Source organism: Protopterus annectens, chromosome 7.part0, assembly GCF_019279795.1.
Source record: "Protopterus annectens isolate FY-2018-M chromosome 7.part0, PAN1.0, whole genome shotgun sequence".
NCBI classification, from domain to species: Eukaryota; Metazoa; Chordata; order Ceratodontiformes; family Protopteridae; genus Protopterus; species Protopterus annectens.
The window spans coordinates 1,557,334,607-1,557,361,296 of NC_056739.1; the positions used below are offsets into that span (position 1 = coordinate 1,557,334,607).

The 26,690-nt window shown below is 40.5% G+C and overlaps 1 protein-coding gene across 3 annotated transcripts in view; it reads right to left on the reverse strand.

Annotated features, from left to right (window-relative positions):
• Positions 1-26,690, reverse strand: part of NUP210 (nucleoporin 210) — a 2,490,054-nt gene that overhangs the window by 1,753,285 nt on the left and 710,079 nt on the right. For all 3 annotated transcript variants that reach the window (XM_044078102.1, XM_044078101.1, XR_006365597.1), the window contains one exon: positions 9,745-9,885. In XM_044078102.1, the coding sequence (XP_043934037.1) occupies positions 9,745-9,885 (141 nt within the window). The remainder of the gene's footprint in view (positions 1-9,744; positions 9,886-26,690) is intronic.

Sequence of the window (26,690 nt, forward strand, 5' to 3'; positions counted from 1 at the left end):
GTGTGGCAGGTTTGGCATGCCTCTCATTTTTGGAAGGGTGTGAAAATGGATCTGTAGCCTCTGTTTATAATGTCCAGGATCCATTTGTCTTTTTGAAAATAATGCCAGTTTTCCGCCCAAGGGTGCTGCCATTTGAGCCTTGCTTGGCATGCAAAGGTGAAAGTCATTGTGCTTGCTTTCTGAATGGCTGCGAACTATCCTCACCACCTCTTTGTGTAGAAGCTTGCCATTGTCTGCCTCTAAATGATCCTTGAGATTGCCCTCTGCCCCTCGGGCGCCTGTATCTACCTCTTTGGGGTCTGTCCGTGGCTGGAAAGGACCAATTTTTGGAAGGCCAATTTCTACTGAAACGTGGAGGTTGTACCTGTAGAAAATCTTTCACTGTTTGCATTGATTTAGCCTTTTTCTCCATTTTCTTTAATACCTCCTCAGCTTTAACACCAAATAATGCATCCTTTTGTAGAGGGGCATCTAGTAATTTAACTTTGACATGATCTGGTAAGGTTTGCTCCTTGAGCCAGGCATGTCTACGTATGACTGATCCTGCAACAGCAGCTCTACATGAGGCCTCTAGAGCATCAAAACCACATTGCAAGGTATGTTTACCCACTTGTTCTGCACTATGCATCAAATCCTGCAACTCCTTCAAGTCTGGTTGTTCAGGTTGTGACATTTTACTTCTCAACTGTGATAACAGAAACTGTTGATACTTTAGCATATGGAACTGGCAGTTTAATGCCCTCATGGTTAAGGTGGCCGAGGTGTATACCTTTTTTCCCCACCTTCCTAAGGATCTGGAATCTCTCTCGGAAGGTAATGGGTTTTTAGCAGTGGAGGCCTTAATTCCCTTGGGGCCCTGTGAGATAGTTTCTGGGTCAGCCGCATGGCTTTTGTATAAAAATTGGTGTGAGTCAGGAACCCGGTAGTACCTGTCAGGCTTGACTGGGGCTGGAGGTAAAGAATCCGGGTTAAGGCAGGCCTCCGAGTACACATCATCTAGTATGTCTAAGACAGGAGGTATAGCCAGAGGCCTGTGCTGAGGTAGCAAGAGGAAATCCCTAAGCCTTTTCTTGGAATCTGAGTACTCTTGGCCTTCCCAGTGGAAGTGTTCCCTTAAGGTATGCAAGGTTTCCCCAAATGAGTAATCCTCTGGGGGGGGAGACAGAGGGAATGGACTCCTCAGCATCAGAATCTTCAAAAGGGGAGTAAGAATGTTCCTGTTCATCAGAGTGCTCTGAAATAATGGAGGCCTGGTCAGAGGAGGGGGTTTCTTCCTCCACTCTGGGCCTTTTGTCCGGGGGGGGGGGGGGTTGAAAACCCCTGATAAGAGTAATCAAATCCTCAGCCATTTTAAGCATCTGTTTTTTAGGCATGGGGCCTGGAGAAGGGCCCTGTGGAGCTTGTCTCTTAGGATGCATGGCTGCTTTAGACTTAGTGAAAGCCTTGATAGAAAAAGAAGAGGAAGGTCTGAAGACACCTTGAGAGGAGGCAGACCTGTCTACATTTTGAGATTCACCACCAAGAGTGGCTTCGGTATCTGTAGTCAGGGTGTGGGCCAAGGAGCCTGCGACCTCGGGCACAGAAGAGAAGACACCGCCAATGAAGTGTCGTCGGTAGGCAGGGGCTGCGTAGGCGCCTCGCTGAGAACCGGACCACCTGAAGTCGGCTTTGGCGTGGTGTCGGTAGAGGCCGCGGACCTCGTGTGTCAGTCCTTATCTTTGCGTTTTTTAGACAAAACTGGAGTTGGAGTATCCGACGACATAATATAGTTAAACTTTTTGCCAAAATAGTGCTGGGCGAACTCCGCCCGACGCTTAATAGTGCGTTTGTTGAATGTAGCACAAAAACGACAGACCGAGACGTCGTGGTCTGGGCCTAAGCAAGGAATGCAGAGGGAATGAAAATCCTTATGCGGTATTTGCTTCCCACAAGAAATACAATTATTAACTTTGTCTGACATCTGTCTGAGGCAATAAAAGTTTCCCCAACGGGGTACTTAGCTTTCAAGAAGACTTCGGTTGCAAAATTTTCGTAATTTCAGGAGCTGGCCGACCGGCACTTGCGAACTGCTTCTGCTTCGGGCACTGCGTGGCAAGAAAGACTGGAGAAAATGGCGTTGGCTGGTTCTTTTATACCCCTGGCGCTCTGACATCAGGGAAGAAGCGACGACAACCGACGCCAGACCTAGACTTTGGAATTCGGCCGACCGAGGACCCGCCTGACGGCAGGAGAACCCATCTGTTATGACTGCAGCTGTATGCACGATGAACATCTAACTTTTACACATGCCTGTGTTAAAAATGTATTTTTAAAGTTGCTTGTGTTAAAAATGTATCAACAGTGGGTCCTGCTGGACAGAAAAAAACTATACATGTATGTCAAACTGTATTGTTGTAACTGATGAAATGTACAATATTTTAACACAGGACAGTGGAAGGGAAGGGGTTAAGCTCAGTCCAGCTAACCTTAAGAAAAATAGCCTGAAATTAAAAGACTTGGTTTACGCCATAAAGACTTTATCGCACAGGTTTGAATGCAGCTAGAGACCCACCATCTGGAAAAGCCTGGCCTGGGATCCTGCTCTACTGTCCTTAGTGGTGAACTAATTGCTACCGTGGGGTGCAAGATAATGGCTTGTTAGTTTCTGCAGGAGGGGGTGGAAGTGTTGGAATTGTTTTACAGTTTATAGATGTTATAATAAACCTTAGCTAAAGTTCTATGTGTGTATTGTGACACATCAGTGCCAGATCCTGGCTTAGTTTCGAGTGACAGGGTAGTGTGGGAACCCCAGAGTCAAGTGACCAGATGTGATGTCATTCTGTAGCCAGTTTTGGACCTGACAAGACACTCATCTACTTTCATCTTGCCTTGCTTTAGTAAGTAATAAAGGAAAAGTAATTCTTCAGTCAGTTAAAAATATAGTAAGATTAGCAAAATGCTGTTTTTTTTTCTGTATCCGAGTCTTTCCATATGTGTTTATTTTTATATTTCCTGTGACTGAAACTCTGGTGTTTACTGTAAATAGATATTCAGTATTTTCATGTTTTTTATTATTTATTAAATATATCTAAAGCGTTTGATGTGCCCGTTCTTTTAGAAAATATTTAACCATTGAGAGTACTTGCATTAATTTGTGGCACCATGACTCCATGTTCCTGAAAGTCTTGCTGCTTGGTTAAAAATAAGAAGTTATGTACCTACCATAACGTTCCATGTTAGTTGTCTTCTTGATGGGTTCGAGCCGATCCTCGGCTCTTGCTTTAGCTCGAGAACTCCTTTTACCAGCTCGAGGCAGCCCCATATCCCATGATGCAAGGCAGTAAGTACCCAGATCTCGTTTGTTGACAAACATAAAATACTTCCCAAGGGAAGAAGAAACTTACAGATGGAAAAAGGACCAGGTCTGAATGGTCTTTAGCATAATAGTTTCTTATACAAGGTCTGTCCAGGCCAAGAAGACAACTAACATGGTAACTTGTAATGTTAAGTTGTCAATCTCGCCTTCATTCTTGCTTGATGGGACCGCCCCTAGCACCTCTATCCTGGGTGGCTCAATGGAACAAACTCTTGAGGACTGTAGAGCCAAAACTGGCTCTGTCCCTGGAGGCCAAGTCCAATTTGTAATGGGAAACAAAAGTGTGAGGAGTGGCCCAAGTGGCGCTGCACAAATAGTGTCCAAAGGAAGTCTAGCTTGAAAAGCTGTAGAAGTAGCTAAACTCCTAGTTGAATGTGCTTTGGGTTTTGAGCACAGCTGTTTTCCCTGTATAAATTTCAGTGATGACCGAAGAAAGCCATCTGGACAAAGTCACTTTGGAAACAGGAAGGCCTTTTTATTATCCGCATAGGACACAAAAAGTTGATCAGATTTTCTAAATTTTTGTTCTGTCCAAATAATATCTAAGTTAGATAATGTAGCTTTTGTTCAGCTCTATCTGAATAGTTAGGAAAAATACAGGAGATCAATGGATTGATTCAGATTGTTCTTTGAAGCGACCTTAGGTAAAAGGATGGATTAGTTCTCAAAGATACTCTGTCTTTGTGAAAAATCAAATAAGAGCATGAAGTTCAGACACCCTCTTGGCAGATGTAATAGCCACTTAGAAAAAGTTTTCCAAGAAAGATATTTCAGGGAACAAGAAACAGCTGGCTCGGAAGAATCAAGGATGTCAGCACTAAATTTAGATCCCACTGAGGAGGAGGATTCCTGATTGGATGCTTTAGTAGGAAAATTCCTTTCAAGAAGGCCCTGCAGAGCCTATGGGACATAAATTAGAAATAGCAGCCAATGGAACTCTGACTGTGGAAGAAGAGGAGCCTGCATGAAAAATCTCTGCTAAGAAGTCCAGAACTGCCTGAACAGATCAATATTTTGGGCCTATGATGTCTCTAACTGGGTTAGAGATCAAAGGAAGCCTGGCTAAGAGCAACCATGCTGTGAGGTTGAGAAGGTGCAGCTGACCGGATTGGTGAATCAGTAGATCTGGCACTGGGTCCAGATGCCAAGGCTGCACCAAAAGGTGATGATGGGGCAATGAGAATCAATTTGGCTCTCAAAGCGGTAGCTTTCTGGATCACCTGAGGGATCAGAGGAAATGGAAGTCCCTGGGGCCAATCCTGGGTCGGGATGGCCTGATAGAGGGAAGAGGCTGAAGAAGTCTGGACATTTGCTGTTTTGGGGAGTAGCAAAAGATCGCAACATGGACGACCCCTATCCAGAAAAAATCTTCCGCTTATAGATTTGAGAGACCACTCGTGAGGCATGAGGATAGCTCTGCTCAATCTGTCCGCTATAATGTTGGTTTTCCCAGGGATAACCAGAAACCGATGAGAGGAGATCGCCCATTGCCAAAGTCTGGACTTGGTTCCGCCCTGTTTGTTGATATACCAAACTACAGACATGTTGTCTGAGGGCTTGCAACGTTAAAGCACTGCTCTCATCTCCAGGACATTTATGTGCAGATGGTACCATGAACCATCCTGCCCTGATAATGACCCCCACCCGATCAGGAGGCATCCGTGGTGACAGTGGCTAAAGCACCTGCCTTGGTGAACCTGAGACGATGTGATCCACCAAGCAAGATGCTGTTTGCATGTCTGTGTCACCAGAATCTGGTGGCGCATTGGGAGTTGATGGTATGACCACTGTGTGAACAGCATACACTGAAGGAGGCGCGTGTAGAATCGAGCCAGGGAAGAAGAGTAATGGCCGCAGCCATGAGACCTAATACCTTTAGAACCATTCTGGCCTGTATTTTCTTGCTGGCCAGAATGATCCTGACATGAGTCTGAATGTCTGAAACTCTTTGTTCTGTAAGGGTAGCTGACATCCGTACAGTGTTTAAGTTTGCGCCTATGAAGGTAATAGACTGGCATTGATTGAGATGCCTAAATGAGAACAAAGGTCTATTGTGAGCTGATGCCTGGTGGTGGCTGACAGGAGCCAGTCGTCAAAGATCTGAACACACCTGGAATCCGACGTCTCAGGTGAGCCGTGACCACTGCCATGCATTTGTTGAACACTCTGGGGGCTGTAGTGAGACCAAAGGGCAGGGCTCTGAACTGGAAGTGACGACCCCAGCGTGGAGAAATCTCCTGGAGCCGTCTGTGAATTTTGATGTGATCAGTTGTCCTTCTGTAAGAAGGGCAGAATTGACTGAAGAGTGACCATTGAATCTTGTCTTCCTGACAGACTTGTTGAGTCTGCTGAGATCAATATTGGTCTCCAGTCTCCCGTCTTTTGGGGACCAAAAAGAACCTTGCTGAATGGTCTATTGTAACTGGCTGAATGGCTCTTTTTGCAGTAGTTTTGCGATTTCTAACTCTGCAATGTCCCTAGACCCGGTGTGGTACATCTGGAAGAACTTGAGGGAAGGGACTTTCCGAAGAAGGAGTTATAACCCCCCTTGGATATGACTGTACCCATCTGTCTTGAGTGAGGAATGCCAGGCTTCTGGGTACAGTGATAATCTTCCCCACTGCCTCCAAGGAGGACAGCCGCCGGCAACACCTCAGGGATGCTGAAAGGGCTTATCAGAGAGAGGCTCCCTGTTTCCCTGGTTCTTGGACCCCTCTGCCTCTATCTGTTGTTGTTACCCCTCTGCCTCTAGGGAACTGACCACGTGAATGAATCGTGACTGACTCCTTTACGGAAATCGGACATCTTCCCACCCTTCTGTCCTTTGGGATAAGGCCTAGAAGGGTGGAGACTCCAACAGCAGAAAGAGTCTTGCCGTCCTGCTCACACCTGGTCAAGGTTTCCTTCACCTGAGGGCCAAACAAAGCTGACCCATCAAAGGGAGAATTTGTGAAGGGATCCGCGAAAATCACATAGCCGCATCCAGGCTTGGCGTCTAGAGCCACACCTGTGCCTCCATCCGCAGCATAAGATATTAGCCGCATGGAGGAGTTAGCAATGGAATTAAGGGTTCTTTTCTTGAGCCCCTGCAGCTGTAGGATCCTGAACTACTTCTCCCAGCTCCTTCAGGATATCTCTCTGGAGTCTGGTGAAGTGACAAAGATAATTCAGCGAGCATATAGCAAGGTCGCTGAGGGAAAACATCGCCGTACCTTATCCATGGTCCTAGAGTCCTTATTAGGAGGATGGACGGCACGGAAGGATCTGCAAGTTCCTTTTGGTGGCGCGAGCCACCACCATGGCATCAGCGGGACACCCTTGGTAAGGAATTGTTTGTCACTGGGCAGTGATAAATTTTGAAGGCCTCCTAGGGACTGGCTCTACAGAGTCAGGAGCTGCCCAGAATTCGCAATAACCTGCATAAGGGGTCAGGAGGTGGAGGCCTCTAGGTATACTGACTCATCCTCAGAGGGATTGTTGGTGGGCCAGTTTCCCTCTGTTTAAGAAGTTCTAGGATGTCTGGAGACATCCTCAGAGGGATCCCTCTGACTCATCAAAGTCAGTATCCAACATCAGGAGAATCCTCGGAAGAGGGGAAATGGGGAAACCTGAGGCGGAGGATCTCTGGGTCCTGTAGCAAGAGAAGTGGCAGAGATGTCAACAGGTACTATAGAGGGAGGAGGAACAGACTGCTGACTGATACCAGTGGCCAGTACACTCTTCATCACCTCCCCTCCCAGGCAGGTCCGAGAGAACCGGCCCCCAGAGCTAGGAACTCCAGGGACCACAGTCTCCGAGGCAGATGTTGCCACTCACCCCTCGGAGGAGACCATGGAAGCCCGACCACGAATCCCTCTAAGGAAGAGGAGATAAGAGTAGAGGCTGAAGGAACAGAAGGGGTATCCGTCCTCCAGCCGTAGCAGTAACCATGCCCGAAGACTCCAACTCCAAGCTCTGGGGTAGAGTTGAAGGAGGAACTGTAACGGGTGTGGACCAACAGTCGTCTGCTGAGACGGACTGTGTAACATTTGGGCCAGTACCTGTGACTTGAGTAATCTACTGACCACTCTCTCTAGGTCATGATCTGACAACCTGGATGACCTTGAAGATCGGCTCGGATGCTCGCCCGATAGAAGAGGTGAAGCCGAAAGTATCGGCTCCAAGGAAGCTGGAATGAGCCATCGGCGATACTATGGATCCACATGGGTGTTGGAATAGATACAGAAGCCTGGGCCTTGGCAGGTTTTGTTGATTTTGGTGGAGCCGACTTGAGAGCCCTCCGGCAAGGCCCTAAGAATCAACTTATTACGCCTCCTGCAGGACTCTCTGGCTGAAGGAGTGACAAATAGCACAGGAGTCCTGCAGGTGAAGAGGGCCCAGACAATACAGGCAAGAAGTGTGACCGTCTGTCAGAGACATCTTCTGACAGCACGAGTCACACTTCTTAAAACCTGAGACCCTCTCCTTTGACATGGTGCGGAAAACACAACACACACACCAGTCAAATTAAATTAAACAAAATACCAAGAGGTATTCTATAAAACACCAACACACACACCCTAACAGGGGGATGGGATAGGAAAATTGACTAACAAAAATTAAAAGAGACAGGAATTTCTGTCAGAAAGGATAGAAAAATAAACTTAAACTATCAAAAATTAGTTTTATACTAAAAAGGGGCTTGAAAAATCACAAAGTGAACAACTTACCAGGAGCTGGTAAAAGAAGACCTGATCTGGGTACTTACTGCCTTGCATCATGGGATATGGGGCTGCCTCGAGCTGGTAAAAGGAGTTCTCAACCCATCAAGCAAGAATGAAGGCGAGATTGACAACTTAACATCTACCATTTTAATAAGTGTAATTTGGTACCCTGGTAAGAGCCTTGAAGTAGCTGGCTTTGGGTGTTCTGGTAGCAGTAAATGTTCCTTACAGTCTGGGTGGAGGTGGCAGAGCAGGTAAGCTGTGTTAGGCTTTCCTAGGTGGGTGGGTGTATATGTGAAAATCAAATCTCAAACAGTGTGTGTGACAGCTACTTTGAACAGGCACACAGAGCACTGATTTCACAGACAGGGTGGTGGAGGACTTGGCTTGGAACACCCAGCTAAGGACTTAGCTTTATAGTGGTCAGTGGGGAGTTTTATTTGGGGCCTGGAGAGAAAGTCCATCCCTAGGACTGGCATTTGCATACTCTCTGTATGATCTTAAGGGAAACTGTACTTGATGCAGAGAGCTGTATCTGAAAATAGTGTGTGTGTCTATTTTTCTCAAAGTGAATATTCCCTACTGGTGTCAGTGGTGAGACCTGCGGCTCCTTGATCACTGGCCCAGAGGAGTGATGTTGCAGGCAGTGCCAGGCAGGTGTTGACTAAAAATATGAAGACTACACAGAGACTTATTACAATATTTAAAATGTTATCAATGCAGAATTTTACAGACGAGCAATTATTGAGATCTGAACTGTACAAGTGGAAAAAAGAACTGGAAGATTACAGAGAAGACCATGCTCATATGCCTAACATGTCACATCACTGTGGGCACTGAGCATGAGTGCAGACATTCCCAAATTTGGGATTTTCTATTTATTTTATTTATTTTGGGGGAAAATTATCAAATTTTGAAAAGTAAACAACAAATACCAAAACTAGGAACCATTAAGAAGGTACTGTTTTGTATGTTATTAACCAGCAAGTACTACAGCAAGAAAAGTTACAGATAAAGATGACTGCTTCCAATGAAAAATAAAGTACTTATAAGATTATCTTCCTTGGGAAATGAATACATTCATCAGGTTTTAATTAAACAAATTAGCAGTGCCATGGCAAAGCACTATCACAGTATCTCGGTAAACAGCCATCAGGGGTACGCTTCCTGAATGCTGCTTTTCTGACAGCAGTATGTACTCCAACTTCAGTAGTCTAGCCCCTCGTCTACACTGTCTCACGCCTGCTCAAGAAATATAGTTTTAAGTTCTGCTCTGCATATATCTTTCCCTTTGTATATATCTGCAGACTGAAAAAAAAAAAAGACAACAGAAAATTTGATTAAGTCTGTGCTGATAAATAGCTTCATCCTGTCATCACACGTCTGATTCTCTCAGTTTCCATTTGCCTACTGCTCAATTCTCAGCACTAGACAGTGCTCCACAGTTGCCCAGAGACAGAAAGGCACTCATGCTTCCAATTTACCATATAACAAAATTGAAAAAGACATGAAAATTAAAAAAAAGTAAACTTAGTAACCAACTAGAAAGTAATACTACACACTCCAGACTGCATACTAGTCCCTCAACATGGTAGTCTCTGTGACATCCCAAAATATCATGCTACACTTTTTAAGAAAATAAAGCAACAAAGAAACCCGACCCACTAACAAAGTCAAGGAACTCACTTGATCAACTACAGATGTTAATTCTGCATCAATGACTGTTTGACCTTTCTTCAGAGCTTTTACGTGATGGTAGGTTCCATTCAGAGAGAAATTCAAAACTTTAAAATATTCTCTTGGCAGTGCTGCATCAATTCGTATGTTCTAAAATAAAAAGATAAAACGTAAGTGTATTACTTTTACAATCAGATTCTTTTTGAAATACTCACCATTCAGCAACAAATGATTTCTGAGATGTGCAGGACATCAGTTAGTAATACTCAGCATTTCTCTAAATCCTTTAATAGCACAAAATACAACTTAGCATTGATGAATATGAAGTTAAAACCCAAACAACCATAACAGGAAAAGTGCGTAATTTTTCTACTCATGACAGGAAAAGTGCGTAATTTTTCTACAAAGTCCACAATAAACCTTGATTTTATTTTAAACAAGAAGACAGTTTTGCTTTCAGCAGCCAGGCTTATAGGGGATTTACCTTTTCATTCAGTAAAAAAGTCACTTGATTATTTCAATAATCTCTATATTTCCAAAAATATGGATCATCAAATGACAAAACTGACAATTTACTTTAGTAGAATGTTTTCAGCACTACAATCTAAAATAGTGATGGGACTTGCAAGGAAAAAACCTTACTGAGTGCTACTTAAAATACTGTTCTACACACACTAAAACCTGTTCTATGTCTATGCTGTACATTGTTAATGCAGCCACTATTTTATAATCCAAAACCTTCTTGAGAAAGGCTGTTTAATTCATCTTCCTTTTCTGCTGGAAAAAAATTACCTCATACAGCTTTATACAATTCCATCATCACAATCAGGCTTCAATCAACGTATCCATATAACACTATTACTTTGCGGACTTCAATAATCTATATGTCAATCTGTACACTCCTTCTAAGCATGCCAACATAGCTCAGTGTGCAGATCACTGCACAATCATCTTCTCATACAAAACTTTACTTGAACTTCAACAATAAACTCAAGAGTCCTTCTCATTCATTGAAGCCTGGCTACAAGACTCAGCTTTTCCTGAACGCAGAAAAAGTAAGTAAATTACTTGTACTTGCCCCTAAACACCTCTCCTTTCTAAAGTACATTCTACAAAACTATTGGTTTCTCAAACCAAGCTCCCAAGAGTTGAAATAGATGATCAGATAGATGATCAGATGAAATTTCAGAATCATACACAATCAACAAACAAACAAAAAAAGTCTTAACACAATCTAAGATGTCTATATTAAGATAAAACATTATCTCACATATGTAGCAAGAAAAAACATTGACATAACTTATCTCCTACCATCTATACTTTATCCCTCACCTATGTTCACCCATCTTCAAATCTCTTTACTAAAAAGGTTAGAGCGATGCTACAATATGATCACTACATTTTCTGTAAACCAAACCATTCCTACAGGAGTCATCACTACTTGACTCTCAAGCTCCTAAGTTTGATGAAAACTCCCACACAACATGTTATCATGTTCACAACTTGCAACAATCCATAACTCCATCTACAAACCAGGAAAATGCCCCTATCTAAAAAACTTTATTCAGTCTTATTCACCAAAACATACTCCAGCCAGGTAATACATTTCTGCTTACCATCACTATATCCAGTAATGCTGCCTGCAATGCATTTTACTTGCACTGTGCCTCAGAACTCTGCCTTTGTTGTTGTACAACTCCAAGGTAGGTACAAGCATTTTCAACACACTTTTAACCGTACAGGAAGTCACTGTTTACCACAGGTCTACCTCCAACGTATTTCACTTAAACCTCATTTTGTTATAATTTCTACTATATTACAAAACTTTAATTGTATTAGTCATCCTTGCCTTACTTGTCTACTCTACTTTAGTAACTATTACTTTTCAAAACTGTCTTTCTTTCCAGTAAGGCAACCTACCCTCTCTGAAATCCTCTTACATCTATAATAAACCTTATTTACTTTTTCCCCCATTGCTTTAAGATCTGCCCATCTTCCTGTCTTCATCATCTAGTTTCAACAATGCTAAAGCATAAAACATTTAGCTTTATAGGGATTTTTCTACTTAAGTCTCTTCTTCATTTTAGCCAATAATTTTAGCTTTTGTTTATGTCCTAATTTACATTTTCCATTTTTAATTCATTTTTCAGTGTCATGCTGTGATTCACTGTTATCCTAGTTTGTATATGATATTTACTTGTACTGTATAATATCAAATACATGTTTGCATAGATACTGTATAAGATGCATTACAATGACCTTCTCTATTTTTTTTTTCATTTTTGACTATTGTATAACTTTTTTGTTTGCTTGTTTCTCTGGAGCTTTTCTCTGCTGGTCTCTGCTACAAAAAGGGCTTCTAGCTCAGTCAGACTTCCCACATAAAGAAAAGCTAATAAATAAGAGGTGCCTAGAAGTTATCATCAAACCCCCCCTCAAAATCCTTTCCTTTGCTGTACACACCAAAGGTCAGCTAGTCCCAAAACTCAAGCTACGTTTGCATTTCCTCAGTCTCACTGTCCTATTATTTAACTTGTCAGCGGCTGGAGAAAATGTATTTTTTTCTTTTGTGCTATTACAGTCACAAAGCTAAAGAAATGTTTTCTGTTTCTCAAAGTCATGGAACCATGAAGGTACCTTGCTCCCCCCTCTTAATGAAATTCTGCTTTGTACCAATGAAGTACTACAAGGAATGGCATCTCTGTTTCATGTATTACCACCCCAACCCAACCACAACTACATTACAACTATTTTCTTTAGTCGCCTTTCTGACCTCACCCTCAGGAGATTATTAATATGCATTGTGGTACCTAAATGGATCAATTGGGATGTAGCCTTTAAATAAGTTTTCTTTACAATTGCAAATTCTACAAACTAATACTAATACATAACAGAATGCCTGTACTACTACATTGGCAAAAAAACTCTTAACATGTTGGCACAAGCCAATGATTTAAGTTTTCCTACAGCTCTGTTTGCATGAATATTCCTTAGTCAATATTCTTTTGTTTTATAGCCAACGTCATATCAAATGTTGTACTTTTAAGGAAACTTATACTTTGTCATGTAATAAAGTGTATGCATATTGTCTAAGGTTATTTATGATCCTGGCAGTGTTCTGACCTTTAGCTCCCTAAACTTTTTAGCATTCTGCATTGTTTCTGTATAGCAGAATATGAGCTACATAATTACCCATCTCAGAACTTTTGTCCTTGGGAATTACCAAATTTTTGTGGTATTTCACCATTGCAAACAGCTTTTTATGCAAGTGCTTTAAATGATTACTTTGTATTTTGCTGTCAATTTTATTTTTCATGTCTCTCTCTGTATAGTGAGCACTTCTTTTCTGAGGCTATGCCCCTATAAACACACACACACACACACACACACACACACACACACACACACACACACACACACACACAGTTTATAATTTATTGCTTTTGTTTACCAGGAAAGTCCAACTGGGCACAAGTCCCATTTTCAGAGGAGGCCCAGAGAGAGAAATGCTCCATTCTACAGAATGAGTAGAAGGCAGTTATACAAGATTTACATAATAAATGTACATACATACAGACAAGTATTGACATGACAGTTAATCAAAAAATAAATGTACATACATAGAACAGTAAACGAAAATACATACAATTGTAATGCTAAGACAGTTAATGAAAATGTGACAGTTAAATGAAGAATACAGTAAAATATTAGCAAATATCAAGCTTATAAAAGAACGAAGCAGTGGAAGAAGTATGTAGCTGCTCGTACGACAGGACACAATAATTATCCAAAAGTAGGTTTTTTGTAGATCAACAAACGTATAAATCAAACAAAACTGGTTCCCAGCCTTCCTCAGAACAACTATTGAGGTGTGCAAATGGTATATATATACATCCAGCTAGTCACAATTAAGTAATTAATTAATTAATCAAGCCAGCTGAAAGCCCGCCAAAACCAACAAAAGACTGAATAAAAAATCTGAATAAAACTGAATTACTTTAAAAAATTACTTTCAAGAAGTAGTGCAATACTGTGTAATTTTAAAAACTTTTAAAAACATTTGCAATAATATATAGCATAAATATAGAAGTTCTAAAAGTTCAAAAAGTTAAAAGTGTAATAAAACAAGTGTTTGATGTAACATAACCACAATTAAATCTATTTACATTCAGCGGACCAATACACATGTCCTTACAAAAATCCTAATTGTTTATACTTGTATTTATTCTAATACTAAAAAGGGGTTTTGAATTTAGCCCTACAATTCAACAACAATGCCGAGTCCCATTCCAAGACCAAGGGCATAGCAGGTACCGAGTTAACTAAGAAAAGCACATACATACCCCCATGTACAAAACTTTGAACAACTTGTTTGTCATGACATTTACTGGTCACACACCAGGATGCAAGACAAGAGACACAGCACATATGACAATCTTACAGTGTTGGAGAGAAAATGTCTATCGGATCTCACCTTAAACAAAGATATCAGGGTTATGAAACCTGACATGAGAGGGGGTGCTGGGATATGTTCTACAGACAACTACAACTGTGTGATATACAACATACTTCAGAACTCCGGGATTATGAGAGCATTTCCTCAATCAGGTGAACATAGGCCACAAGCATAGACCTTATCATAGAGGAATACCTTATAGACAATAAGTTTCCAACGACACATATTCCTACATTAAGGTGGACCATCCAGTTTTAGCCAAGATGGTGGGTATCCCAAAGATACACAAATCCGTTTCTCAACCACCTTTTCGTCCCATTGTATCAGGCTCCAGGTCCAAAACATTCAATATCGGCAGATTGATTGACAGTTGGCTCAAGAAGACCTATGACAACATTCAACATATTATCAAGGACTCATGGAGGTTTTTGGGGGCCATCACCAAGGATATATGGAACACCAACTTGATTTACTTAACAGTGGATGTGGTCGACCTTTTTTCCAGTATACCCAGGACAGAGGGACTGGAATTTTTTGAAAGAAGTCTTACCAAGTTCACCGATTTTTCATGGGAAAAGATCAGCCTCATTTGCGACATGATGTCTCTTGTACTGGACTACAACTACATCTCATTTCAGGGAGAATTTTTTAGGCTGACTAGAGGAGTGGCCATGGGGGCAGCATGTGCCCCGATTTTTGCCAATCTAGTCATGGCAGAATGGGAATCTGAACATGTGTTCAAAAGCCCCTACTACAAGGACATAGCCTTATACATCAGATATTTGGATGACATCTTTATCTTGTGGAAGGCATCCGAAGATAGACTACAGGAATTCATGATTTATTTGAACAACACTGTGGAGTTTCTTCAATTCACCCATGAATTCAGTCATAAGGAGATCTCTTATCTGGATGTACTATTGAGCAGTAATGAACTAGGGTTCACTTCGGAATATACAGAAAACCTACTTTCTCGAATGACTACGTTCATTACAGCAGTAACCATCCTCCACGTATTCCTAGCGTTTTCAAAGGACAATGTATACGCGCGGCAAGGATGTCATCCAACACACATATTAGAATCTGAACTTAACACTATCAAGGACATGTTTCTTAGAAGAGCGTGCACTGACAAAATGGTCAATAAGGTTATTCAATTTGTACAAGGGAATGGGGCAAGAAATATCCACCTTTACTAGGTTCATACCTACCATCCCTCAAGGAATCCACATCCACTACTCCCTTGGAAAGGGTCTGTGTCCTTACATATACCCCAGTACATATATTATCAGAGAAATTTTGGAAAAACATTGGAACACCTTGATGGTCATGGATAAGGACCACATTTTGGACCGTGCACCAAGATGTGTTTTTAAAACAGCCCCCAATTTGAAAAGACTGTTGGAAAGAGGCAGCTGCTACAAACAAAACATTAATAAAAACTTGGCACAGTGAAATGTGGAAATTGCAAGCAGTGCAAATACATAAATCCAAGTAAGACCATTATTCTTGGAGACATCTGTCACACAACTATTAGATGTGGAAGAGGAAACTGCAAAACAAAACAGATTGTGTATGTGGCTATCTGTAAAAAATGTAATGCACATTATATCGGAAAAACAGAGAGGCAATTTAACAGGCGAATCTATGAACATGTGTACAGAATAGGAAAGCAGGACACAAAATGCACTATACAGACACATTCTAGACAAAGGGAAGACCACTGCTTCTTATTTTCCATTATTGAACAGATTGATTGTACACCTTTTGGATTGGAAAATGAAACTATCATTTTGTGAAAGTAAATGGCAGATTATAACAGATTCTACAAGACCTCCTGGCCTCAATGATTATATTAGCTTAAAACCCTTTTTAGCATTAGAATAAATACAAGTAGAAATTATAACAGATTCTACAAGACCTCCTGGCCTCAATGATTATATTATATTAGCTTAAAACCCCTTTTTAGTATTAGAATAAATACAAGTATAAACAATTAGGATTTTTGTAAGGACATGTGTATTGGTCCGCTGAATGTAAATAGATTTAATTGTGGTTATGTTACATCAAACACTTGTTTTATTACACTTTTAACTTTTTGAACTTTTAGAACTTCTATATTTATGCTATATATTATTGCAAATGTTTTTTAAAGTTTTTAAAATTACACAGTATTGCACTACTTCTTGAAAGCATTTTTTAAAGTAATTCAGTTTTATTCAGATTTTTTATTCAGTCTTTTGTTGGTTTTGGCGGGCTTTCAGCTGGCTTGATTAATTAATTAATTACTTAATTGTGACTAGCTGGATGTATATATATACCATTTGCACACCTCAATAGTTGTTCTGAGGAAGGCTGGGGCCAGAAGCTTAACCAGTTTTGTTTGATTTATTGTTGATCTACAAATAAAACCTACTTTTGGATAATTATTGTGTCCTGTACATACTTCTTCCACTGCTTCGTTCTTGTGTTGTTGCATACTTTTCGTGGAAAGCTTATAAAAGAGTCCAGTTACTTTCAAATATACAATGATCTGTTGCAGGTACAGTTTCCATTGGCTTTAGCACCAGCCTACTATACATCTCTCACTTCATGGGTTCAAAGGCAGCATTTGCCAAAAAAAACCCTTAGATAGTGCTTCTTTTCTGCAGCAAAGTTCTATCAAATACCCATCCAAATGTCCTACTTTAAGCATTGATATACAGGGTCCATCCCTAATCCAGAGATGCCTTTGTGAATTTAGACCAGTCTCATCTTTCCCTTTTTCCCTGTACTGGTACAAGTCATGGTTCCCCATCCAGATCATTGTCATTTTTTTTATTACATAACATAATGAACTGCTTAAAGACCTGTGGGAATATGCTCACCTTGTAGCATTACTCTTTCCCACCTGCAATGACTACTGCCCAGTAAAGACCATGCTTGGCAACATTTGTGGAAGATAAAATATTTTACTCAGGTTCAATCATTTTTGCTTGTAGTACTTTCCATTACTTTTATAGTAGATGCCATTCAGGCACAATCAACTGCACATGACCATGCTGACGGGATACCATTGATCTGGGCTGTGCCCACTTCACTTTGCTCCCTTCCCCACTCCACCACTTATTTCCCTTAATCTCTCACACCAGGACTACTGTATGTTGCCACACAAGTACTTCCTCTACCAGTTTTGTCCCACAGATCCTTGGATGCTTAAATGGTGGGGTATGTTAATAAGGAGGGAGCTAAGGGTTGTGTGTGTGTGTGTGTGTGGGGGGGGGGGGATGATGATGTGAGGTACTGCCAGCTATGCCAGGAGAAACAGGGCAGTGGATGAGTAACACATGCCAGCACAGCTAGCTGGAATTTTGTGAAGAATTATATGTCATTTGTATATCAAACCAACGAAACGAGGAGCCACCAAGCTGAAGAACACCAAACCAAGTTGTATCACAAAACAGCACTTTAATAGCCAAAACAACGAACATGAACAACAACTGTGAAGCGCTTTTCGTTTAACTCCTGTTAAATTTCTTCAGACTGTTACAAAACACTGAATCACTTCCTTTAATACAAAAATAAATTGTAGTTAATACTAAATTAAAACCACCTGCTCACAATTAATCAATCTTGCTTAACCAAAAAAATACTTAAAAAATATATATAGAATAAATAAGTAAAAGCAATAATCAATGTGCAAAATGTACCTATTGGATAAACCCATGAATGAACAAGTATTGAAGGGACTAAAAAAATTAATATATTAAACAATAATATGAAAAAGTTAATATATATATATATATATATATATATATATATATATATATATATATTATAAAATGTTAGAAAATATATATATTATATAGGTAAAATATGTGTTAATACTAAAAACTTGAATATTATATTATTGATAGTAATGACCTTAGTGACATTTATACAAAATATGTAACAATTTAATGTTGTTGTGTCCACAGTGCAATAAACACTTCATTAAGTTTAAATACTAGACAAAAAATATATATATTAGAAATGTTAAAAGAATATTTTGTATGCACTATATAAAACACATTAAAAATACAATAAAAAGAAGAATAAAAAGAACAATAAAAAGAAAGTAAGCTATTAAATAATGGCATACAACAGATCCAAAATTAATTCAAAGAAAGATATAGTGATTTCATGTCATATAATTTTATTCCTTTGTAATGCGCCTTTAATTTTAGTATAGGGGTAATTGTGCTCCGCTCATTTATACCAGGCCACATATCAGCTTGTGTATTCATTTGCCATTTTAATTCTTTTAATTCTAAATACAAATCCCAAGGTCTTCTGTCCTCTATTTCTACATGGTCAATTGCCATGAAGGGGAACTGATGATCTTTGTATTCACTAATATGTTTAGCTAGTGCATTATTAGACTTGTTTTTCTTAATGGCATATTCATGCTCATATATTCTTTGGCTAAACTGTCTGTTTTCCCTATACAGCATATTGGCCATGAATTGCATATTGCTAGGTATACTACCGCTTTAGATTTGCAGTTATACTTGCCATGTAAGTAATACTTCCTTTTCCTTACATAAAACACTTCTCCTATTTTTATTTTGTGGCACCAATGACAAGCCCCACATTTAGTCATACCTGTCATGCCATTCCTAAATGAACTATTCCTATATTTTAAAATATCCTTAAAACGTCTACCCTTTCTATAAACAATTTTAGGTTTTTTGCTAATGTGGTTCCGACAGTAAGAATCTTCCATAACAATGTTCCAATTGTCCATAACAATATCGCTGATCATATTGTGTTCTTGAGAGAATGTTAGGACAAGCACTTTCGAAAATTTAGTTTAAATAATTTTGGATCTCTTGTATGCCATTATTTAATAGCTTGCTTTCTTTTTATTGTTCTTTTTATTGTATTTTAATGTATTTTATACAATGCATACAAAATATTCTTTTAACATTTTTTAAAAAAATATTTTTGTATAGTATTTAAACTTAATAATAAAGTGTTTATAGTACTATATTTATTAAATTGTTGTTACATATGTTGTATAACTGTCACTAAGGTCATTAATATCAATAATAGAATATTTATTCAAGTTTTTAGTATTAACACAGATTTTACATACATAATATATATATTTTCTAACATTTTATAATATATATATATATATATATATATATATATATATATATATATATATATATATATATATATATATATATATATATATATATATATTTTTATTATTTTTTTCATATTATTGTTTAATATATTCATTTTTTTAGTCCCTTCAATACTTGCTCATTCATGGGTTTATCCAATAGGTACATTTTGCACTGTGATTATTGCTTTTACTTATTTATTCTATATATATTTTTAAGTATTTATTTGGTTAAGGAAGATTGATTAATTGTGAGCAGGTGGTTTTAATTTAGTATTAACTACAATTTGTTTTTGTATTAAAGGAAGTGATGTCAGTGTTTTGTAACAGTCTGAAGAAGTTTAACAGGAGTTAAACAAAAAGCGCTTCACATTTGTTGTTCATGTTCGTTTTTTTGGCTGTTAAAGTGCCGTTTTGTGATACGACTTGGTTTGGTGTTCTTCAGCTTGGTGGCTCCTCGTTTCGTTGGTTTGTCATACCAGTAGTGGTCCGTTATCGATTGATTGTTAGTATGTCTATTTCAAACATATCTGAGGGTGCCATACAGTTTGAGGACAACGGAGGGACCAAAGGGTTGATGGGGAAACTTACAGCATTAATTATGCAGCTATCCCAGCGGGTGGATAGCTTATATGAAAAAATATAAACTGGAGGACCTAATTTTCATCCTAATGATGCACAGATGCTTAGGAACAGCACTACTTTTGAATTTAATGCAACACCGGTATGTTTGGGGGTGTTTGAATCCTCCTGCTCACAATCCAGCAAGTGGAAATGACCAGGGTTCACACACGAATGTTCATGGCCAGGAAGGAGCACAGATTCACAATATGGGGCAGAATTCCAGCCACATTAATGGTCGAAGAAGCAAATTACCCATGCTAAATGAATGGTTGGAATCAGCATTTGTTTTTTCTGGTGGCCAACTACAAGGTACTAATTTAACTGAAAATAAACTTAACAATTTTGACATTAAGTTGTCTAAATGCAGGAAACTGCAGTTAGAAAATGCATATCTCAAGGAGTGCATTAAACAAAATATTATCCCAAACGGGTTGTGCTTTCGGCGGTACACGACTGGGCTAATTAATAATTCAACTTTTCACTTAGAACTAATGTAGCTGTTTGACAGAAGTGGAAAAGAGCTGCTTAATATTATGATAAAATACAACGAAGTAGAAACTGATGAGCTAATGAATAAACTGACAGTATTGGAAAAGGACATTAGGGAAGACTTGTCATTTGATAACACTAAATATGAAATGTTGCGTATTTATAACCTCACTGACCAGTATATTTTAAAACTCAAAACTGGTAAAATGCAAAAACTGGAAAGAGACTTGAATCAATATGCAAATGGGTTACCATACCCAAAGCCCCCTGGAAATCAAAGAAGATACAGATACAACAACAATAATAATAGTAGTAGTAACATTAATCATAATACAGTAAGAGAAACTGTTCAGCAAGCCGATTCCTTATACGATCAAGAATTCCCTGAAGTCAGAAGATCTGAAAGACTAAGGAATAAAAACTAATTTTCATAATGAATCGGCAGGGTTTCAAGGGGCCAGGCCCAAGAACAAATAATGGAGGACTTAAATCATGTAATATCGAGTACTGATGACTTGTGTGGTTTATACAACATTCAACAACCTGAAAATGTAATTAATGAAAAAGAAGAACATGTGGTAGTGAACACAAAAGGAGATTTTAAGGTTTTTAACTTCTCCAAAGTTTGTGTAGATGAAGAAGTAGCAAATGCTTTATCTAAGGGAACTACCTTTGTTCCAACAAATTCCTTTAATTTCACTAACACTATGATTGATATTAATTTTTTTTTAAGAAAAATTAACTTTAGTTTAATGTATCAAGATGCTATTTACAATGTGAATACTAAGTTCAACATTAGTAGCATATACAACCCCCCTTTACACCCAAAATTAATGTTGTATGAAAAGATGTGTGAACAAGAGTTAAAGCGTTTAGACATGCTTAATACAATAAAATATCACACATACAACTTGAGCGAAAATGAGTTAAATGTTCTGAAAAATTTGAGAGAAGAGAGAATAAGAATCATGAAACCAGATAAAGGGGGTGGAGCAATTATGTGCGAAGACATGTATAAAAACAAATTACACGAGATATTAAACACAGACACATATGTGGGAAGTGTCATTAAATGAATTGAATGGTGCTTATAAAAAACTTTATGGGCAAATCAATGAAAATTTTTTAGAAAGACTTTTATCTCACTATCTTAATATCATAACTCCCAGAATCGCAATTTTTTTTTGTCACCCCCAAAATTCATAAAAACATGGATAACCCCCCATGAGACCATTAGTCGTACAGGAACTCGATTACTTCGGCATGTGCAAAATATATTGATTATGAATTTAAAAAGGTCCTGGAGAAAGAAGAACAGATTTGTAAAGACTCCTGGACCTTTTTAGACCATATGAATAATGTTGAGTTTAACCATAATGACATTCTAGTTACTATAGATGTATGTGATTTACACACAGTGATTTCAGAAAATATAGGGCTAGAATGGGTTAATGAGATGCTCATACATCATCATATGACACATGACTTAGTTAACTTAATCATACAATTATTAGAAATAGTATTAAGTAACAATTTTATAACTTTTAACAAACAATATTTTTTGCAGAAAAAAGGTACTGCTATGGGGTCACCATGTGGAGGTGCCTATGCTAATTTAGTTATGGCTTTTTGGGAGAAGAACTATGTATTGAATAGTGAATATAAAGTGTTTATTAAATCATATCATAGATTTCAAGATATTAGTATCATTTGGAAGGGCACAGCAGATAGTTTGAATGAGTTTTTAACATATATTAATACAACTACTGATTTTTTAAAATTCACATGGGACATCAATGTTGAATATATGAACTATTCAGATGTACATCTAACATATACAGCTGTGATCTATAGGAAGGAATGTTATTCAAATTGTTTCCTACACTATAGCAGTTGCCATCCGGAGCATCAGAAAAAGTCTGTTATTAAAGGTCAATTGGTAACAGCAGCCCGGATGGTCACTGACTTAGAGGAATGTGTTTTTTACGTGACATGTTTCTCAATAGAGGTTATCCAGAAATGTTAGCTGAAACTATCGTACAAGAAGTTACTACTAAAAGACAGAATGGATATTTTAAACCCATTCTTAGTGGATCAAGCGTGGTAAATAATGGTAGTACCCCATTTAATATCATTAATAGTGGTTCTAATAATGATAACAGTAGAGACACAGCAAAAGAAAAAAGAAGTTATGTTCTTACCATAACGTTCCATCTGAGTAGTAGACTTCATTCTTCTGCACATATGGGTATACGGATCCGATTCGGATCCGAGCCGGCAAAACTTTTCAAGCATCAGCTCCAAGCTCTTCCCTTACCTATATCACATCACTTCCTCCTATCAAGCTCCAGATCGAGTTTGCTGACGTTAAATGGCAACATTACCACAATTCTAAACAGGAAAAACCTGAAGAGTGAGGGGGATGGAGGGAGGGAAGGTGCAGAAGAATGAAGTCTACTACTCAGATGGAACGTTATAGTAAGAACATAACTTCTTTATCTGAAGTAGTTGACTTCATTCATTCTGCACATATGGGACAGAGTCCCCAGCTACTAATATTCCTGGGAGGCCCTTATGTGAGGATATTTCTGAGCACCGCAGAGCCAAAGGATGCTCTCCCTCTAGAAATAACATCCAATTTATAATGAGAGATGAATGTGTGCGAATTGGCCCAAGTCGCTGCCGCAGATATCATCTAACGGAACTCTTGACCAGAAAGCTGCAGAAGTGGCCACTGCTCTAGTGGAATGAGCCTTCAATACACCAGGAGAAGACAGACCTTTGTCCTTATAAACCTGTGCAATACAAAGAGTTATCCACCTTTCGAAGGACACTTTCAAAACTGCTTTGCCCAAAAATGGTTTAGAAAAGGATACAAACAACTGATCCGACTTCCGGAAGGGTTTAGTCCTATGGAGGTAAAAACAACGCTGTCTATGGACATCCAATAAATGAAGCTTACGTTCACCTCTATTTTGGAAATTTGGGAAGAAGACTGGCGAATTGATAGACTGATTAATATTGGCTGCTGAGGACACCTTGGGAAGAAAGGAAGGGTTCATACGCAGCAAAACCCTATCCTTGTGGAAAACCAAATAGAGGGGGCAAGGAGGATAAAGCCTGCAACTCTGAAACTCTCTTGGCTGAAGTGATGGCGACCAAGAAGGCTGTCTTCCACGACAAAAACTTCATCGGAACTGAACCGGCTGGCTCGAAAGGGGGGGGGGGTCAAAGCCTGAAGGTCTAAAGTCAGATCCCAGGGGGGCACTCTTTCTTTATCTGGTGGTCGCAATAAAAAAGTGCCCTTCAGGAAAGCTTTACACAATTTGGTAGAAGCCAGAGCAACCTTATTTTCACCCACATGAAAATTAGAGATGGCAGCCAGCTGAACCTTGATGGTAGAAGCACTAGCGCCTGATCAAAAAAGACTGGCCAGAAAATCCAGTATGACCGGAATGGGGGCTGTAAACGGGTTCAGATTGCGCTGAGAGGTCCAAATGCAAAAACGTCTCCACTTGCTATTGTAGAGTTTCCTAGTGGAGGCTTTAAGAGAAGCTACCAGAATATTCTTAACAGGGGAAGAAAGTCCGGGAGTCCTGATGATCATGGGAACTGGAGCAGCCACGCCGTCAGCTTGAGACTTTCCAGGTTGGGCAGGGGCAAGCCTGACAGGTGAGAAATCAGATCTGGGCATGGATCTAGAGTCCATGGAGGAACCAACAGGTGAGACCATAGGAAGGGAAACCACACCTGACGCGGCTAGAAGGGAGCTATACGAATGACTTTGCACTGCAGCTGGCAAGCTCTCTGAAGGAACTTCGAAATAAGAGGTAATGGGGGATAAGCATACAGTACCCCGGGAGGCCAAGCATGGACTAGAGCATCCCTGGGGACATCCCCTGGAGGAGGGGATCAGAGCGAAGAAGTTGCTGCACTTCGCGTTGCAAGGAGATGCGAAGAGATTGCAGCAAGGTTGACCCCAAACATGGAAGATCTTTTCCACCACTGATGGTTTCAGAGACCACTTGTAAGGCAGAAGGATTGCCCTGCTGACACTGTCCGCTAGAATGTTGGAGTGTCCCGGGATATGCATTACTATGAGAAACCGGCTGGTGGATATGGACCACTCCCAAACCCTCATGGCCTCGCAACAAAGGTGGTAGGATTGGGTCCCTCCCGGTTTGTTTATATACCAGACTACAGACATGTTGTCTGATTGAATGGCTACCGTCCCCGGAGGTAGGACAGGGTGGAAGGCTCGCAACGCTAAAAGCACCGCCCTCATCTCTAGGACACTGATGTGTAGCTTGATCTCTGGAGGGGACCACGTGCCTTGGACCGTTCTTCCCAGGAAGTGCCCCCCCCCGAGCTGGGAAGCGTCCGTGGTCACCGAGGCTTGAGCCGGAGGGGCTAGAAAGTTGCGCCCCGCGAAAATGTCCGCCGACTGAAGCCACCACTGTAGTGACATTCTGCATGTCCGATTGATTCGGATATGGAAATCCATCGGAAGGTCTAGCCAGGACCATTGAACTGCCAGATTCCACTGAAGGACCCTCATGTGAAGACGTGCAAGAGGGAGGATAGAGATTGCAGCTGCCATCGAACCCAGGGCCCTGAGAACATCGGCTGCTTTGACTACCGAGTGATCCAAGATCGCCGATACATGGAGTCTGAGATTTTCTATCCTTCCTGGGGTGAGATAAATCTTTGACTGAATCGAATCCAACCTTGCTCCGATGAAGTCTATGATCTGAACCGGAGCTAGGTGTGACTTGTTGACATTGATCGTGATGCCTAACTTGTGAGCCAGACCGAGGAAGTAGTGTAGGGCCTGACACAAGAGACGTTTGGTGGATGCAACGAAGAGCCAGTCGTCTAGTCACCCTTGGTGAACACCCTGGGGGCTGTGGTGAGACCAAAGGGTAGGGCTCTGAATTGAAAGTGACTGGCCCCTAGCCAGAAGCGTAGAAACCTCCTGGAGCTCCTGTGGACCTTGATATGATAGTAATCGTCCTTGAGGTCTAACGAGCACATCCAGTCGCATTCTCTTAGAAATGGTAGAATGGACTGTAGAGTGACCATCTGGAATTTTTGTTTCTCTACCGACAGGTTGAGGATAGACAGGTCCAGAATGGGCCTGAGGTCCCCCGTCTTCTTTGGCACTAAAACAAACCTGGAGTACATGCCTGATCTGGATTGATCTGGAGGGACCGGCTCGATGGCTCATTTTTGTAGCAGCTTCGAAACCTCTAAAGCTGCAGCCTCCCTGTGAGCGGGTGGAACATCTGGAAGGTGTGCTGGAGTAATGGGACATGAAATGAAGGGGATACAATATCCTCTGGATATAATGTTTAACACCCAGCGGTCTGCATTAATGGACTCCCATGCCGCTGGATGTAAGGAAAATCTTCCCCGACTGCCTCCAGAGTAGAGCAGCCGGGCAACCCCTCAGGGTTGCTGTGCGGGTCTGTCGGAAAAGGGTTCCCTAGACCCGAAGTTTCTGGGACCCCCCTCTGCCTTTGGGACGGTGTCGGTCTTGCCCCCTCTGCCTCTGGAGGACGAATACTCCTGAGTGTCATGAAAGGACTGTGATTTCTGGAATCACATCTTCTTTTGCCCCTTTTGGTTCCTGGACTAGGACCTCTAAGGGTTAGAGAAGCGGATTCCGACGGCTGACAAAATCTTTCCGTCCTTCTCACTCTGGGTTAGTGTGTCACGTACAGTCTTCCCAAATAGGGATGATCCATTGAAAGGGGCGTTGATGAAAGATGCCTTAAAGGGGTCCGCAAATTGACACAACCTGATCTAGGCATGGCCTCAAGGCAACGCCTGTACCAGCAGCCCTAGCAGCTCCTTCTGTAGCATGAGAGAGGAGACGCAGAGAGGTATTAGTCACTGATTTCAGTGTAGTCATCTTCGCAGTGAAAGACTGCTTGTCCTGCTGCGACAAAAGACTCGGGCGACTCAGTTAATTCCAATATAAGGTCTCGCTGCAGTCAGATAACATGTGCCAAGTAATTCAGCGCACAAATAGAAAATGTCGCTGACGAGTACATGCGCTTCCCGAAACGATCCATCGACCTAGACTCTTTGGTGGATGAACTGAGGAACTCTCCTGTGCCAGTTACTTCTTTGTGGCAGCTGCACCACCAAAGCATCTACCGCGGCTCCTTTAGACCATGCCTGCCTGTCTGATGGCGGGGAAAGAATGTTGTCTGACCTTTTGGATATAGG